Source organism: Homalodisca vitripennis, chromosome 1 (genome assembly GCF_021130785.1).
Source record: "Homalodisca vitripennis isolate AUS2020 chromosome 1, UT_GWSS_2.1, whole genome shotgun sequence".
In the NCBI taxonomy this organism is placed as follows: domain Eukaryota; kingdom Metazoa; phylum Arthropoda; class Insecta; order Hemiptera; family Cicadellidae; genus Homalodisca; species Homalodisca vitripennis.
The window spans coordinates 101,588,213-101,605,487 of record NC_060207.1 but is presented as its reverse complement, the minus strand read 5'-3'; the positions used below and the strand labels follow the sequence as shown (position 1 = coordinate 101,605,487).

Genomic DNA, 17,275 nt, shown 5'->3' with positions numbered 1-17,275 from the left:
AAAGTTTAAATTGTATCTCTGGCCATTTGAGGAAGTTAGTTAATAACACCGGCGCCTATGTTGAGATTTAACTTATTCTTATGTAGCGAAACACATGGTTTCATAATGAATCAGGATAATTATTAAATAATTTATAACAGCTTTATAATACCTAGTTACTTTTCACCCACCAGGTATGAAACTATAGTCAATGTCAAACTATTAAGAGAATTATTAGGAGAATTTAATAATTATAATACCAGATGGCACAGTGAACTGGCTTTTTGCTCACAACCTCCATTATTATTATTAATAATCTAAATTTTTTATATCACTTTCACAAAATATTACAGCAGACCAAACAATAAATACTTTAAAGAGGAAACTCAATGAATATTTCATTAGTACTTTGTACTTTTTTGAGGAGGTTTTTAATGTTTGAACTATTAAAGTGAACTAGTCTTAACTAAGAAATAATCTAAGAAAATTAATTTAGTCAATAATTATTATATAAATGTCAAGTTGTTATAGTTAAACACAAAAAACTTATAATGTGTAATCTTTATTTAGTACAATGACACTATTCAATGTAAGTACGTTACTAAATGAATAAAGATGTTTGATTTGAATTGAATTTTGAATTTCCAAATACAATTTATTGAATACAAATGTAGGGGAGCTGCTAAAGGTTTTGTATAAATTTGTATATTCTAATTCCTCTCATACAAACCTTTTTCAACCTACAAATATTATTGTATGTATTAGTTCTGTAATCTACATTTCTTGATAAAAACAGTATATAATAATAAATAATTTAAGTTGATAATCTATTTTAGTTGCTTTTTTTAAAAAAAAAGCTACCGTACCTAAGTTTTATAAACAGAGGCCATTTTAAACTTCTAATATGGCACCAGATTTGGAGTTAATCAAGCAAATGTTAAATAACTAGCCATATATTTTATTCCTAGAAAAGTAGAGTAAACACAAGTTTTAACTTGAACTTTGACTAGCTGATATACTAGTCAGACTAATGGAAAATAAACATACTAAGTAAGTAATGGTTTATTGAAGGAACAACAAAACTGGGTTCGAGTTTCTGTCATCTGTCACACTGTCTGCCCCCTGATTGTGTTTGACTTTCATTACACAAACTGTAGATTTACTTCTTCATGTAACATATTGCATTCATTATCTCATTCCAGTCAGTATTATTGAATGAATGAATGGATTAGTTTATTTCCAACCAGAATTTAAAAATATATGCACAGCAGAAAAGATACACATTACAATTTTTATTATATAAAGGAACATATAAGTAACTAAACACATTTCTTATAATAAATTATTATCTTATCTGCCTGAGTGAAATGTTGCTTTAAGGAAATGTTTCTACATAGGCAACAGTGGCCTGTGCGTAGATCTGAGTTGTTCAAGATAAAAACAAAAATTGCAACAATTCTTCCAAAAATGATAATATGTAACTACTATTGTTTGATTTAATCGATCAAAGACACAACAATAAACTATAGACAGCCAATGTCAATGTAATGTCTGGAGTCAAAGTGACAGAGTGTGTCTGGGGAGGGATTTTTTATTGCACCTAGCTGAAATAAAAATGTGCAATATTTATTAAAGTTTTTACTTATCTTCAATTACAAAACTTACTAAGCAGAAAAACATTTTATAAAATACTTATAGTAAAATGTGTGGTATGTATTTGCAGAACTATTATGTTTTATTTGAACCCTTCAGGAATATACTGGTACATCACCAGTAGCATGTTAGGATGCTCAATATGTAAATAGACAATTAAACTACAATTGAATCAATATATGTAAAACTAGAATGAAATATTTCTAATAGATAAAACGTTATACTATTTAGAAGAATATTTTTCCACCACCTCATTGAAATCAAACTATAAAGTAGAAACATTTTAGATTTACTAAATTTGTATAGTACTATGAATGTATAATTTGCTAGATAGTTTTATACCAATGTAAAAATTTAGTTTAGTCTTATGTAAATAGTATAGTGCTGTATATAATGCTATTTGATTGTATGAGGTGTAAATTCATGAATAAAGAGAATTTGAATTGAATATGCTTAAAATCACACCAAGGAATAAAATAAATATTTGAAATTTCGATTAAAACAGATGTATTGAATTATAAAATCAATAATTTTAATAATATATATTTTGTTATTTTTGTTTTATAATGATACACAATAGTTCATATTATTATACAGTGAAAGAATATTGTAATGTTGTATTGTAGAACAACAGTTAAGTATGGACTGGGGAGGTTACTGACACTGAGTGCAAAAGCAGTCAACAACAGCTGTGATAGAGAGCATTGTATGATGAGATTAGGCATTCCAATATCTTACATTCCTCAGACAGCCATCCTTCATCCCTCTCCAAAATCTTTCATCATTCAATACAAATAAAATAACAGGTAATCAAATTCATATAAAAAATACTGGTAAATAAAAAAAATACTGTCATGTTACTGTTCCTTTTTCATTAAACCCCCTTCTTGGATACCAAATATTTAAATTTAATAAGCGCACGCACTTCTGTATGTGTGTGGATTTGTATGTCTGGTTAAAATGTTAAGTAAAAATAAATCACTTATTCAAATTATAAGATAAAGCTAATTATAGTTTTTGTTACTTAAGTTAAATATTGAAAAGACTTAATTAAGTTAACTATATAACTATAATACAGTTATGATTGTGGATGAACTTAACCAAATTCATAATGACCTGAAGAAAAAAGATGACATTTATCAGTAAATAATAAGATAGTGAGAATTGTAGCTGAGGTCAATGCTCCTAAGGAGAACTTGACGTCTATATCTAAACAATATAAAAACGATCTGTACTTGGTATCTTTCCTAAAAACGTTTGATTAAATATAGGATGTTAACATTTTACACAATATCTATTTAGTATATAAATTGAAAGCAAACATTATACAAAACATTCAAAAATTAAAAATAGCAAAGGTTTTGAGCAAAAGTGTACAAAAAATTGAAAATCTTATAATATTTTTAAATAGTTACTTGATGTTAATTAAAAGAAGGTGATTGTGGCTGGCAAAGAATAAGTACATTGACTAGCTACTAAAGTTGTAGCACTTTCTAAGCAGTGTGCCTGCTAATACACGATAGAAAAAAGTATATTTTGTCTATGTGCTACTATACAATACTTACGTGGAGACTTACATAGTACAAAAGTTTCAGATAGCAATATAACTAAAAACAATTGAAATTTTCATTGCTACAAAAAAAAACTTATATTTGTTACTTATCGCATAAGCATTGTCCATCATTCGAAAAGGGTAAACATCAATGAATGCATATGAAAAAATAATTATAAACTATTTGTAAAATTAATATAAGTTAAAATTCTCAAAAGATTTTTATATAAAGATCATTTTAACAAGTGTGATGAATGACACTGTGAGTAATCATTACTTACATTGTGTAACAACTTTACAAACAGACATACATAACAAATGCCTGTTGAACTTGTTGATGTAGATAACTTTTTTATGACATGACTCACTGTCATTAAAGTAACTAAAGCAGTTTGGCCGATAAGTTGGATGAAAACACAAAAACCTAATTTTCTTTATAGAACTCTGTATATCTGCCTGTCAATCTACCCATCCTAACATTCCTCCTCAATTATATCATAACTCATTTTTGAAAACATTCTGGCAATGTAAAGTTACTTTAAAATCTCCCTTCCAATTGGTACTGATTAGGCTAGACTAGAGTATTGGACTGCTGGTCAAATAATTATGAGGTTGTACAAAGGTTCTTGAGATTTAATTCTGTTCATTTCCAGAACATTGGATGAAATTTCTTTAGAAATACTATTGAATGATACTAGACAAAAAAGCAACACTGAAAACAAAATTTATACCAGTAACATTTTTTAAATTATGTAGGACTACCAAAGCTACCAGCAGTACTTTTAAAGGTTGTACCAAAATCTATTTCACTAATTTAGATATCTGGCATCATTTTAACATTTTTATACAACTTTATTGAAAATTAATTTTTTTAGCCAATATTCAAGAAGTTTTTTTTTATTCAGCATTAAAAATAATAAAATGTAAAAAATATTTATGCATTTATAAGTATTTATACTTGAAGTACATTTATAAAACATAAAAATTCAATACATTACTTTCACTCAAAACATTTATTTTTATGAAATGCATATTTAAACATAGCTAGTAATAGCTATTAAAAGCTAATTTAAAGGCCAGATTGCTCTGTCTAAGATTTCATAAAAATTTAACAAAAACACTTCACCAAAATCCTGTTATCTCACAGAACAATTCAAATATTAGATAATTAAATTGATAAATATTACTAATGTTAATAAAAACAATACTTTTCCAAATGATCCCTTCATTAAGAACTGGAGGCCTTCAAAGTTCAGAATAAACTAATTATTTTTAAATCTTTAACTACTTGATAAAATTTTTAAGTCAAAAACGTTTTAACCCATACAAAAGAAAATGTATAAATTTGAAGTCATTCTGATCATTTTGAAATTTTACCTTAATCTGGTTTACAGTTTATAAATTAGAGAAGAGTTTGTGATGGAATAATATACAGATATATAATATAATAATATATAATATGCACCCAATTATATTATACTTCATGGTTTTTATTTTACTGATATTAATAGTTACATTGCAACAATTTCTGTACACATTTGTTTCATTAAAGTTTTGAAAATCCTACTAATAATTTAAAACTGAGTGTACAACACAGATGCATCATGGAGTTGGAAACTCCACTGAATGACCCAGATCTAATTAACGATCAATTCAACTTCCTGCATGTATTTGATTCTTAACACATGCAGTGGAAATGTCATTTGGTTTGGAGATTGGGCTACCAGCAAGTAGTCAAATCAACCACGTTAAAATAGTTAATTCACTGATTATGTACAATTGTTTGTCAGGAAAAACAATGACAAACAACTGCAGATTAACAGTCTTATTTTTATTGATTCACTTCAATATGGTATCATTATTGTTAAATTATCATGTTAATATTATTTTAATAACATGAACATTCCAATTTACTATAATTTTACAGATATTTCTTATACCAAACATTGTTAGAAGTAGTACAGGTATTTTGGATTTACTGTAAGCACTAAAACAGTCTAAGCAAGTTAATAATAATAATATATCTATTGTTATATTAATATTTTACAATCATTGACAAAGCTGCCAGCAGTTTCTACAGAAATATGTCAAGTCAAAATATGGTCAGTGGTAACAAATTAACTTAATACATTAATAAGTTATTAAAACTTAATAAACTACAACTGAAAAATTATACAGTTAAAGTTAATTCAATCATAAAAATTAAAGTTTAAAATATTATAATATTAAAGAGAGCCCAGGTTTTTTTCTGTTTTTTAAGGGCAAAAAAACACTAAGGTTATTACTGCCTGTGAACGAGAATTGACACTTACTCCTTAAATGGTAGAGTCAATGTATCAGATTGTTAACATGTTTTAAACTTACCAAGGTATCGATAACAATGCAAGATTGCTTAATCATAAATAAGAAAATATTATTAAGGGTAAATATGAACACAATGCACGTAGCATAACACTGAAAGACTAGTTAACAACTAGGATGAACCGTATAGGAGTCCATCCTAAATAATAATAATATTAGAAATATATAATAAACACAACACTAGACTTTACAATAAATAACAAACAAATTAAGAAATATCCTAATAATATCATAAATGCAAAAGTGCCTTTGTTTGTTTGTTTTGATCTCACGTATAAACTATTCAACCAATTATACTGAAATTTTACATGGACATTCCTAGGGCCCCAAGGATGAACACTGGCCTATTCTTATTTCGTAAATCCTTCCGGACTACACCCCACTGATCATAAAGCAGCAAAAATCCCTTCTTGGTCTCTAAAGTTGTGTAATGAGAATTCTAAGAAGCATTTAAATGTATTCAACTGTTATGTGTAAACATTGTATTATCACAGCAGGACTATATTTTCAATTTGTTTACATTTATGGAACTGAATTGAACTAAACCGTGGAAGGCAGGGTGGTTCCCCTCAGAGCAGCTTCTGAAAAAAAATGTTCCAATGACTGCTGGAGAGCAAAGCATCAGTGTGTTTCAGCATACACTTTAGTGTTGGGGGAGAATGGTACAATGTTGAAGTGTAGTTAATGGAGTCATCGATAACAAATGATGAACAATGAAAAATATGTATGTGGTCGGCAGAGTTAAGGGTGGATGGCAAGTCTAGATGAGTGAAGCGCCTCGGGCAGGTGATGGATGGCTGTTTGATCGAGGTGTAAGGGAGCAACTTGGTAGAGGTGGTAAGCGGTGAAGAAATGGAGCATTTACATTTATAGAGTGAAATAATAACAAAAGCAACAACACTTCTTATTTCAACTTCTTAGGCAAACCAATTTATTTATTCTGGGTGAAAAACAATAAACAAGTCACTAAATTCAATTTTTATGTCAAATAATCATTGAGGGAACATCGCATCCATTTCTCACTGAAGACGTATACGATACTGATTAGATGTATAAATACTTATATAATTGCTAGACTGGAGCAAGGAAATAGTAAGATATAGTGAACATGGTTTGGGAAGTAAGAACTTTATCATAATGTAAGTATTGAAAAGTGTTAGTATTATTGGTGTAGATTTTAGTTATTAATTTTCAATAACAATATCTATAGCCATACAATTTGGAAAACTATACTGCTTTGAATCCAACTTCATTACAAAATTATATATATGTCTAATTATACTGTTTCTTGGGGCAAAATAGCATACTGCAATTTTGTGTTGGAAATATAATTAATTTGAACTAGAAGTGCAAAACCTGAAATGAGAATTACTCACACTTTTGCTTAACTTCTAGTCCTCTTAATCATGAACACTGTAAAATGAAAAACCTGATTCATGATATATGACCAATTCCACTTTTAAAATACCATACGACCCTATCGTATTACATCACAAGTGCTTTCACTAAAAAAAACTATGAACTTCGACTTTAGAGTTCCTCTACATTGATCCAAAATAGTTAAAATGTTACTGAAATCGTTGAAGCTATTTAAACAAATACACGGAATGTTGCATGGCAACAGAAATTGCAGGCGAAGCCATTGGTATATGCTAGTAACAAAATAAATATAACAAAAATACTTGAACATGCTATTAATTAATAAAATATGGTAGTAAAATTATGTGTATTAAAGATTTATTCTTTAAAAAAGGGAAAAGTCTTTGTATTATTGTCACATCATCACTTGTGATACTTTTTAGGCAGTTTGGTAGACTCAGGTCGCGTCTATATTTTGAATATTGAGGGCAGTCAACAAGGACATGCTTCACTGTAATAATTATGACGCTTGTAGCGCAGACTGGGGGGATGGCTCGACTCATAAGAAAGCTGTGAGTCAGATGCAAGCGACACAACACCACCTCCTCATGATGATTCCTCGAGAAACCATTCCCCAAGGACTAACATAGGCTTTTACTATACGCAGTTTGTTGTTTATGACCACCTGCATTCAGAGTCCCATTTTGCTTTTAATTTTGCCTTCACCACGAGGATAACATCTAATGTTATCATATGTGTGGTTAAGGGTTGAAGTTCTAATGCTTCTTTAGCACATTTATCTGCCAGTTCATTACCTAAAATTCCAACGTGACCATGTACTAATGTTACAATTACAGCTTCAATTCGAAGGAGATGTAAAGAACTTCATATATCACAAAGTTGGATGTCTTGTGAAAATATGTCACTGAGAGCCTGTAAGCTGCTGAAAGAGTACAAAGCTGGTACAGACAACCAGCTTCAAAGTTCTAGATCACACAATATCGAGCATTTTTTCTATTGCTGTTAATTTCACTGAATATATAGATGACTCATTGGGAAGAAGGAAGCTGAAATGACTACCTGCAGTAACAAAAGGACTCCCGGGTCTAAGGTACCCTTGGATTGTGAGAATTGGAGTTTTTCTCTTTCTATATTCTTTTCAAACATAAGAAAATTACACTTTTTCGTCGGTAGTTATTTTAAGGATCTCCTTTTCTTCAAGATAAGCTTTACTGTTCTTTGAGCTTGAGGGATGATTTTCCTTGCAGTTCATAAAATATTCCTCATCACTGGTACAGTCCTTATCATTGTGTTCTTCTTTGGCCACAATGGGTACATATCTCAGGATATGTAAATACCTTAATTGAGTAGCCAAACTTCTGGCACCTATAGTACCTCTGAGGATTTCTGTAAAAGTGCCGGACTGAAGGCAACAAATAACTTGCTTTGATGTTAGTATGTGGGTGAGGCACAACAATTTTCAAGATGAGTCTAAGGGTTTGAATAAGAAATCCTCTTTTGTTCTTCATAATCCTCACCACATCCGTTTACTAATGAATAGCTTATTTCTTGCTCGATTTCCGTGACTGTCAGTAAATCTCAACTGAAGACATTTGCTTTCAATGAGTTGAGAGATTTATAAGACCCAACAACCACAGGAATTTGATTGAAAAAACCATTTTCAGTACATTTACTGCTTGTCTGTCATTTGTCACTTTGACTAACAATGTTCCATTTAAACTGTTTTTACTAATTTTGGATGTCCACCTGCTCCATCTAAGGCTTTATTAATCAGAAAAGGTCTAACCTTACATAGAGTTTTCCCTTCTTCTTTATGTTCAATAATACAAATTTGGGCATTGAATGTGTTTCATTTTCCTTGTTACATGCTATTTTCTTCATATTTACTTCAGTATATTCTTCTGAAGAATGGCCACACTTTCTATCTGTATCATTTATATATCTGTCTACAACTCTTGTTTCCCTGTGGGGGGTTGGATACCGCCATAAAGATTTGTTCCACCACTATGTAGTGCGGGCCGATTGACCGGACATGGGACATGGCCTTGTGCCTCTCACAAACCGTAACTCGTAAGATGGCACAACCCCAGTTTTCAATATTATGAAAACGCATGCACGCAAGCACACACACACTTATGCATTAAATTGGTATTTGCAATGGCCACGGACTCATCACTGCACTAGTTTGTTTCCTCAAACTGTAGTTACAGAGCGAATGGTTCGTTCAAGTCATATTTGTGCCCAGTCCCTCAGTTTTTTCTTCAGTTACTGTAGATATGCTGTCCCCAATGTGAAAGGAAACTAATTTCTAGTATCCCAAATAATTTTAATTGATTGAATTTGTTATTATGACAAATAGCGCATTGGCGCTATTTATAGTAAATGTCAAATAGTACACTATTATAACTATTTGCAGCACACTACGACAGATGCTATTTTGTTCATGCAAATACAAAGTTCTGGAATAAGCACTTTATAATGAGAAGTATTTTGAGATAAAAATATGTCTTTGTATTGTAATGATATCCAGGAAATACATGGTAGCCATATTTCTTCTAAATTAGTCCATAATATTTTGTGTAATTGAGCATCAAACATTCCAACACACATCCATAGAAATAATCAAACATCATTCTTATCAAACCTATAATACACACACACATAATACACATCACATTATCACATTTATATTACTAATATGATTCATACTCAAATATTTACAAAGCATAAAAATAATTTTAATACGTTATGTTATATTACTCATTAGTCATGCCATTATAAGGTAGTCTGATTGAGAGCGACGCACAGCAACGTACATAGGTTTGTATATATCAATAGATTTTGTTCTAGAGGGAATCTGCTGTTATGCCTACTCCTCTGTAACTCAACCAAACTGCAACTTAAAAATTCGTACCCCGGAAACTTGTGATCAGATTAAGACCAATTTTTATAAAAGATGGTTAAAAATTTGACGTTTTTGAGTATATAATATTAGAATTATGAGAATAAAACTTATTATCAAATTACCACCTTATCCTTGATCAGGTGGTTCAAAATTGTCATGTCATGGAGCTCTTTGAAGTTGTTATCTTTGAATTAGTCTTGTAAACCACTATTCATTTCTTAAATTTTAACAATGAAAAAGATTTCATTGAGTGGATTTTGATAATTTACCATAGCCTGCACCTGCTCAATGAAACATGCAAACAGCCAGACTGCAGAGTGCGATGTTGACATGACTGTGCACGGTCTACTCGCGTCCTGGACTGCAATAATAACAGTTCGTTTTAATATATTTGATTATTTATCATTAGGGCTTTGGACCTACAATGACGTTTAAAAATTAATTGCTTGCTAAGAAGTTGTTTTCAAATATTTATACTATTTACATTTGATCTTTTCTTGCGATAGTGATTTGTATTGACTCACGACATAACAGTCTAAGTTTTGATTTCAACTCTAGTCCTTCAGGTTACTAGTCCAAAACTCTACAAACTGAGCTGTTCAGAAAACATAATAGTGATGATAAAACTGAAGAAGATCAAAGACTTTACAGCTCTGAGAGATATCAAGATCATCCAGTGATAGTAGTTAAATAAAGTGGTTTAAATTGATGTGTCCATAGATTAGTCTTCTCTTATAAGAAAAATACACCCTTCTTATCTCCATTTAAGATTAACCCTAGAACTGTTAATCGACATAATTATGTCGGTTAATGCCGCTTTTGTGGTGTTAACCGTCAAAATTTTGTCGATCAAACATTCCCTCGTATAATTACTTTTTATAATATACTCCGGTAACGTATCGATATAATTCATGCACCATTGGATTCGGGAAGAGAAATGCTAAGGAACAGATGAGTTTTATTCCTCTTTGTATTATGGTTATGACGTAGCAAGCTTGTTATTTTGAACGTAAAAGAAAACGCGATGCCGTTTGTTGTGACCGCCATATTGCCGCTGCCGTTCTGTATCACTTTCGTGCCGAGCTGTGGATATTTGTAAGTTTTAATAGTTTTACGCGTGTTTTAGTGTCGTATTTAATGTGTAGTGTGTTGTTTGATGTCGTAGTAGTGTAAACATATATATTTTAGAATAAATCAATTTCTATTTACTGAAATATGTTTGAGAAATTACCGGCTTTGTGTAGGCTATGGCAAAATGACTTGGCTAAAATTCATTTCACATAGTTTGTTATTGTTTTCACTTACTAAACGTTATTTATAGCACTCTTTTAGCTCTGAAGTAACTATTTATTTTTGGTAAATAGTTTTCACAATAAAATATATATTTCCTGTAATTTCTTTGGTTATATATAATAACTGTTTGGGTTATTCTATATTTTTTCAATATCTTTAGTTATATTTATAGTTTTCTAACTACATAATATTTCCTATTACTTATAAACCATAAATTTATAAATTTTTATATAGTACAAGCTTTAGAAACTATTATATATTTTGCTGAATGAAAATTTTTCGCAAAATTTTTGAATAATGGCAAAATTTATCTTTTTTTACTTTTCAAAAAATAATTTATGGTAATTATTTCATTACTACTGTATATTCTATTTTATTCTAAGTAATAAAATATGCAAAATAACATGTATTCATAGATAAATGTATTAGCAAAACTTGTTTTACCAAAGTCTTACGTGTACACCCGATTTTCAGAATTTATACGCATCGCTGCTTTTTGTTCTATAGCTTTATGATGCTTTCATAAATGTGTATAATGTTTATGTTTTTCTGAAACTAGATAAAATTTGACACAGAATGGCTATCTCACTTATAAATATTTCTCACTATAACTTCATTTGCTAGGTATGGTCCCCCCCAAATTTAAGAAATATTTTTCGTAAATTTTATATTTGATTAAAAAAAGTGTTTATTAGAAAATTTTTGATGGTTAATATTACAATATAGTGCAATTCTACGTTTAATTCTGAACACAAAAATATATACTCTTATTTATATTGCTTTTATTTTATATTTTTAATAATTTTTTTAAAAAAACCTTGCGCGAAGCTCCAAAACAGCCCGACACTACAGGATGAAATGACCGCCAGTTCTAGGGTTAATAACTATAAATGTGTAAATAAACCAGAAGGACACAGACAATATAGCAAAAGTGCTTAGCAATATGATAAAATCAGGTGCAGATAAAATAGAAGGTATGGTCAATATGAAAGTTTTAAACAAATCAAGATATGGAAAGTCGTTATAATTACCTAAAATAGTTGTATTTCTGAAAGAAGAGATCAGATTGCAGATCTCAAAATGTAGTGTTACTGATTTCTTGTTTCACTGAATGATGGCAAATGTCCGGAAAAATCCTGTTTCCTTCACTAATAGTAATTGATTGAATTATAAAATGATTAAAAGATTAAAAATGCAATGGATGGGGCACACACTTGGAAAGGATGAACATGGCCAATCATTTTACATACCCTGGTTTACAACAATAAAAAAAGTGCAAAAATACTAATATAGATGTTGAGCATGACAATGAGAAATAAATACAATGTGGCAGAAAAAGTTATTAACTATAGCTATTACGCATGTTCAAGTGAAGCAAGTTTGTTCATTAACTAAATGCTCTCATAAAAAACTTAAGGACTTCGATTTAAACAAGCCAAAGATTGAACATTCTAAGAATATTGTACAATAACTGTTCACCACTGACCTGGTAGTGTCTTGTAACAACAGGTGTGGTGGTACCCAGAACTTGACTCTGAGACAGAAACGGTATGGTGGTACACCGGCCACACCTTGACGCTCGATAGGATTGCGCAAGTTGAGCCACACATCGGGAGCTTTTACACTGTGGTACTTGAGTCCGAAGTAGTCTGACTCATTGCTGATCCCCAGACAGGAGCAGACCTGCTCAACATTGAATACTTTTGATTTAAAACTGTTCATATAGTAAACTTTTGTAAATAAATAAAGGTTAAACAAATCAGACTTCAGATCAGTGTAAAAGGCACCACGGCCACCCCACAGTGGACATTATACTGGTGTTGAGAGCAATTGCCAATGGACCAACGTTTACCATTTTCAATTTTATTACAAAGATAGTAAGTAGATGTGGAGTTTCAAACCAACCCAATTTAGCCGTCATGTTTTGAAAGACTGCATTCTAGCTCTGATGAACCTACCTATAATTCACCATATTTTCACTTGAAAACTCCTTTTCCTGGGGCTCACAAGCACAGTTACATTATCCCAATACACAAGTCAGGCTTTATAAATAATACTTGTAATTGTTGACCAGTATACCAGTAGAAGCTGGTATTGAAGAGGGTTGATCATTTCCTGAGTAAAAGTATTGTCCCTCACTAGCACAGATTTTTCCGTGAGAGGTCAACAGCCACCAATCTAGTTGTCCTACAGAGTGATATTATGTACTTCCTACATGAAGTAAAATCTATCACATCTTCATTAAAGAACAAAACATCAAGTGGATTGGTTGAAATCTCTACTCGACTGGTCAAACGCTGTGCTGATTCAACTTGTCTTACACACAGTACATTTCCAACTAGACTAAAGAATGCTAAAAATGTATCCTAATTTTTCTTATAAAAAGATCTACTCCAAACATTTTGAAACAAAAAAATATTAATTTGAGATAATTTAATGTTATACTTCCAACTGAGATAATTATAAAATTGGTAATATATATATTTATAATGTTGATAAAATACATTATAATCTATACATTATAGCAAGTTTTAATCAGTCTCTTAGGTGTACATTTGACTCTTTGTCATTGCTGAATGTGTAAAATGACAATAAAAACATTATTATTCTAATGAGATCATAATAAATCACCATGTTTGTTCATACAAATTTTTCTGTGAAATTTAGCACGCATTAAATCAAGTTTTTATTAAATGCCTTAAAATTAATTACATGGAATCACGTGTTTCAAACTACCTATGTGTATATGTAAAATAGGGAATCATCAGAATAAATTGGCAGATCAAGAAATTAGTAATGTAATAAAACAGACTGACAACAAGAATAATATTGTAGGTAGAATAATAGGGATTGGGATGCCAACAGAAGGTGTGCTGTGTGCCGGCAGATAAACTGACAGCTGTCAGCTGGTTGATCATGTGTGCCAGGCGTGCTCACTGCTCACTCACTCTCCTAATCACAATAACCCACTTGACAACAATTAACACAAGTTCTACATTCACGTGTCACACATACATCAGTCTAACTTGCATGCACAAGTAACTTGCAAAGGGCTGTAAAGATTACAAATTTCTCACTCTAATGTACCAAAAATTTAAAAATTTGTATTGGTGTATTTACAATACTGAATTTAAATTTCAGCATAATATTGTGTCTAGTTTATAGTACCTGGTAGACAGACATGTTCACGAGGCCAACATTTCTTCTATTCAACCCAAATATTATGAAAAGCTGTGTAAAAAGTGCCATAATAATGCCATGATATTAAGTTGGTTAGTGAATGTTAAATACCAATCAGTGTATTTCAAGTTGTCAAGTTGGTTTGTACATTGCGAATAACTGCTTGACCAACACTTGTTTCACTAATCAGCCATTTTAAAAAACAAAAATATAAGATAGAACTTTGGAAGCCCTATTATAGTCAGTTGTCAGTTGGATTTCAAATGACCAAAAGTCACATAAAGTGTAAGAGCTTTTCACTGGTACCAAATTTTATGTTAATAAAATAGATATTTCAGATACCTAATATCGCTCTACAGAAATAAATTTAGTATGTTGAGTGTAGCAGATGCCTTAGTACGCTTGTTGTTGTATTACACTACTTATCTCCCTAAATACAGACCTATATATTTATATTCATATACAGGATGTAAATTAAGTCATGATACGCCTGGATATATTCCAAACAGATTGAGACATCAATGTACAATCCTCAACATACCTATTATAGTAAAAGTTTTGGACTTTTTGAAAGATAAAAATATTTCCCCCTTTTTCATAGGGTGGTAGAGGGGGATCAGTTTAAATTTTCAAATTGCAACCCCTACCTTGTGGCATGTCATTTGAAAGGTAAAATTAAAAAAAACTCAATGACATAAACACAACATCTCTATGACGATCATAGCAAAAGTTATGGGCAAACAGCCCCTTTAAATCTAAGGGTGTAAATTAAGTCCTGATGCACCTGGATTTATTCCAAACAGATTGAGATATCAATGTACAACCTTCAACATACTTATTGACCCTCTACCCCCCTTTGCAAAAGGGAGGAAATATGTTTACCATCCAAAAAGCCAAAAAAAGTATTTTAATTGGTATTGTGAAGATTGTACATCAATATCTCAATCCGTTTGGAATATACCCACATGTATTAGAACTTAATTTACACCCTGTACATATATATATATATATATATATATATATATATATGTCGGGTTAGTTACACCATGAATAAATACTCAAGAATTACTGTGCCAATTACAATGATCTCTGATTTATGGAATATATCTTCACCACGGATAGCAGAATAACTATTAAAATATCACAAAAGTTCCCAGAACAAATCAGGTAAATAGAAAACAAAACTATTTCTATATATTATGGATTGAAAGAGCCTATTAAAACTGTGTGTGTAAATATTGTTTTATGACAGCACAACTGTATGTTTAATTAATTTTACAACTGTTTTAAATTTGTTTACATTTATAGTGTTAAAGCATGGAGTAAACTTTTAATAACACCTATTCTAACCACTGTTAGCACAAAGTAAGAATATTCAGTAAGAAAATTACAAGTTTTAGTTAAAATATACTTTTAACTATAGATTTGATTAAATATTAAATATGCATTGCATGGTCAGTATTATAATAAAGATATGAAAGACAAAGTTACTATGATACATTTACTATAATTTTAAAGCCTGTTATAAAACCCATCTTAGTTGTCTTCTGGCAGAAGTAGAACAGTGGAAACTAGAGCTTTCTATCTTAACCCAGTACAAAATTGCAGTTCATTGAAATTAATTAAGTTAAAAGCATGGGTGTATCCTGCTCAACCTTCAATGGACAAAGATAGAAAAATGAAACTCAGAACACCCCTTTAGGAAATAAAAGTGAATCATTTCACAAAATGGGCTTTATGGGGGACAGCTTAAAATGTTTTAAATCTAAAGTCACTTTAGCACTAGTCATTACAATTACGCTAGGCGGTAGAACGGCTAAACTTACTAACCTGTGTTTTTATTATCAGACGTTCAAATTGCTGTCCCAGGACAGTTGAATGTCCAAGCCTGTTGTAAAAACTTGAAAAGGCATGCTGTATGGATTCACGCAGTATTTTTTAAATTTCTACTACTGTTCCTAAGGTCATTAATGCACTGGGGTTTTGTTTTATAGATGTTGTTTTTAATGTAAGCTGACACAAAGTAGTCAAGTAAAGGTAGATCTGGCGATCTTGGTGGCCACTTCATACCTCCTCTTCTGCCTATCCAGCGATTTCGAAAAATATTGTTTAAATACTCGGGGACACGCAGGCGATAGTGTGAAGGTGCTCCATCCTGCTGGAACCAAACTTCATTACAGTTGTTGGTTGATGCTTGGATAGCTGGATAAACCTGATTTTATAAAATTTCCTGATATACCTCGGCATTAAGGTTTCCAATAAAAAAAGGCCCAACAAACTGATCCCTCACAATGCCAGGCCAAACATGAAATTTTTCAGGGTGCTGGGTATGTTGCTCTCTCATCCAATGAGGGATAACATCAGACCAATAACGAGCACTGTCTGTTTCTGTTAACGTTACCGTTTTAACATGAAAGTTGCTTCATCTGAGAAAACAATGTTGTTCAATCTAATTATATTATTATCATCAAAGTTCAGCATCATTATTTCACAAAATTCTACTCGACGATCAAAATTGTACTCATTTAGCTCATGAACTAAACAAATTTTGTACGCTTTATAACCACTAGCATGTCAAACTTTACAAACTGATGTTTGAGATATACTTAATATTTAAGAAACATTTCTTGTTGAGGCATGAGGATCTTCTACAACAGATTGTAAAACGTGAAGTGACCATGCTTCGTTTGTAGCCGATTTTGGTCGTCCAGGTTTGGGCTGGTCTTTAACGCTGCCTGTTTCCTGGAAACATCAGATTGTTTTCTGAACTCCTGATTTAGATACAGCGTTTCGATTGGGATACGTTTCATTAGATAAAGTCCTTATTTCATCTTCACCGGTCTCTGTAGCCTTGCATCATCAGGATCATAATACGCTCTCGTTCACTTAAACACTTAATTTCAATGTAAAGTATCACAAAGAAATGTCTTAATTTTGTTAATCCCAACCAGAAACTAAACATGATACTGGAC

At 31.1% G+C, this 17,275-nt stretch overlaps 1 protein-coding gene across 1 annotated transcript in view; it reads right to left on the bottom strand.

The window, feature by feature from the left end:
• LOC124367903 (E3 ubiquitin-protein ligase MYLIP) overlaps positions 1-17,275 on the bottom strand; it is a 46,970-nt gene that overhangs the window by 24,057 nt on the left and 5,638 nt on the right. Inside the window, exon 2 of the mRNA XM_046825103.1 lies at positions 12,610-12,806. Within this exon, the coding sequence (XP_046681059.1) occupies positions 12,610-12,806 (197 nt within the window). The remainder of the gene's footprint in view (positions 1-12,609; positions 12,807-17,275) is intronic.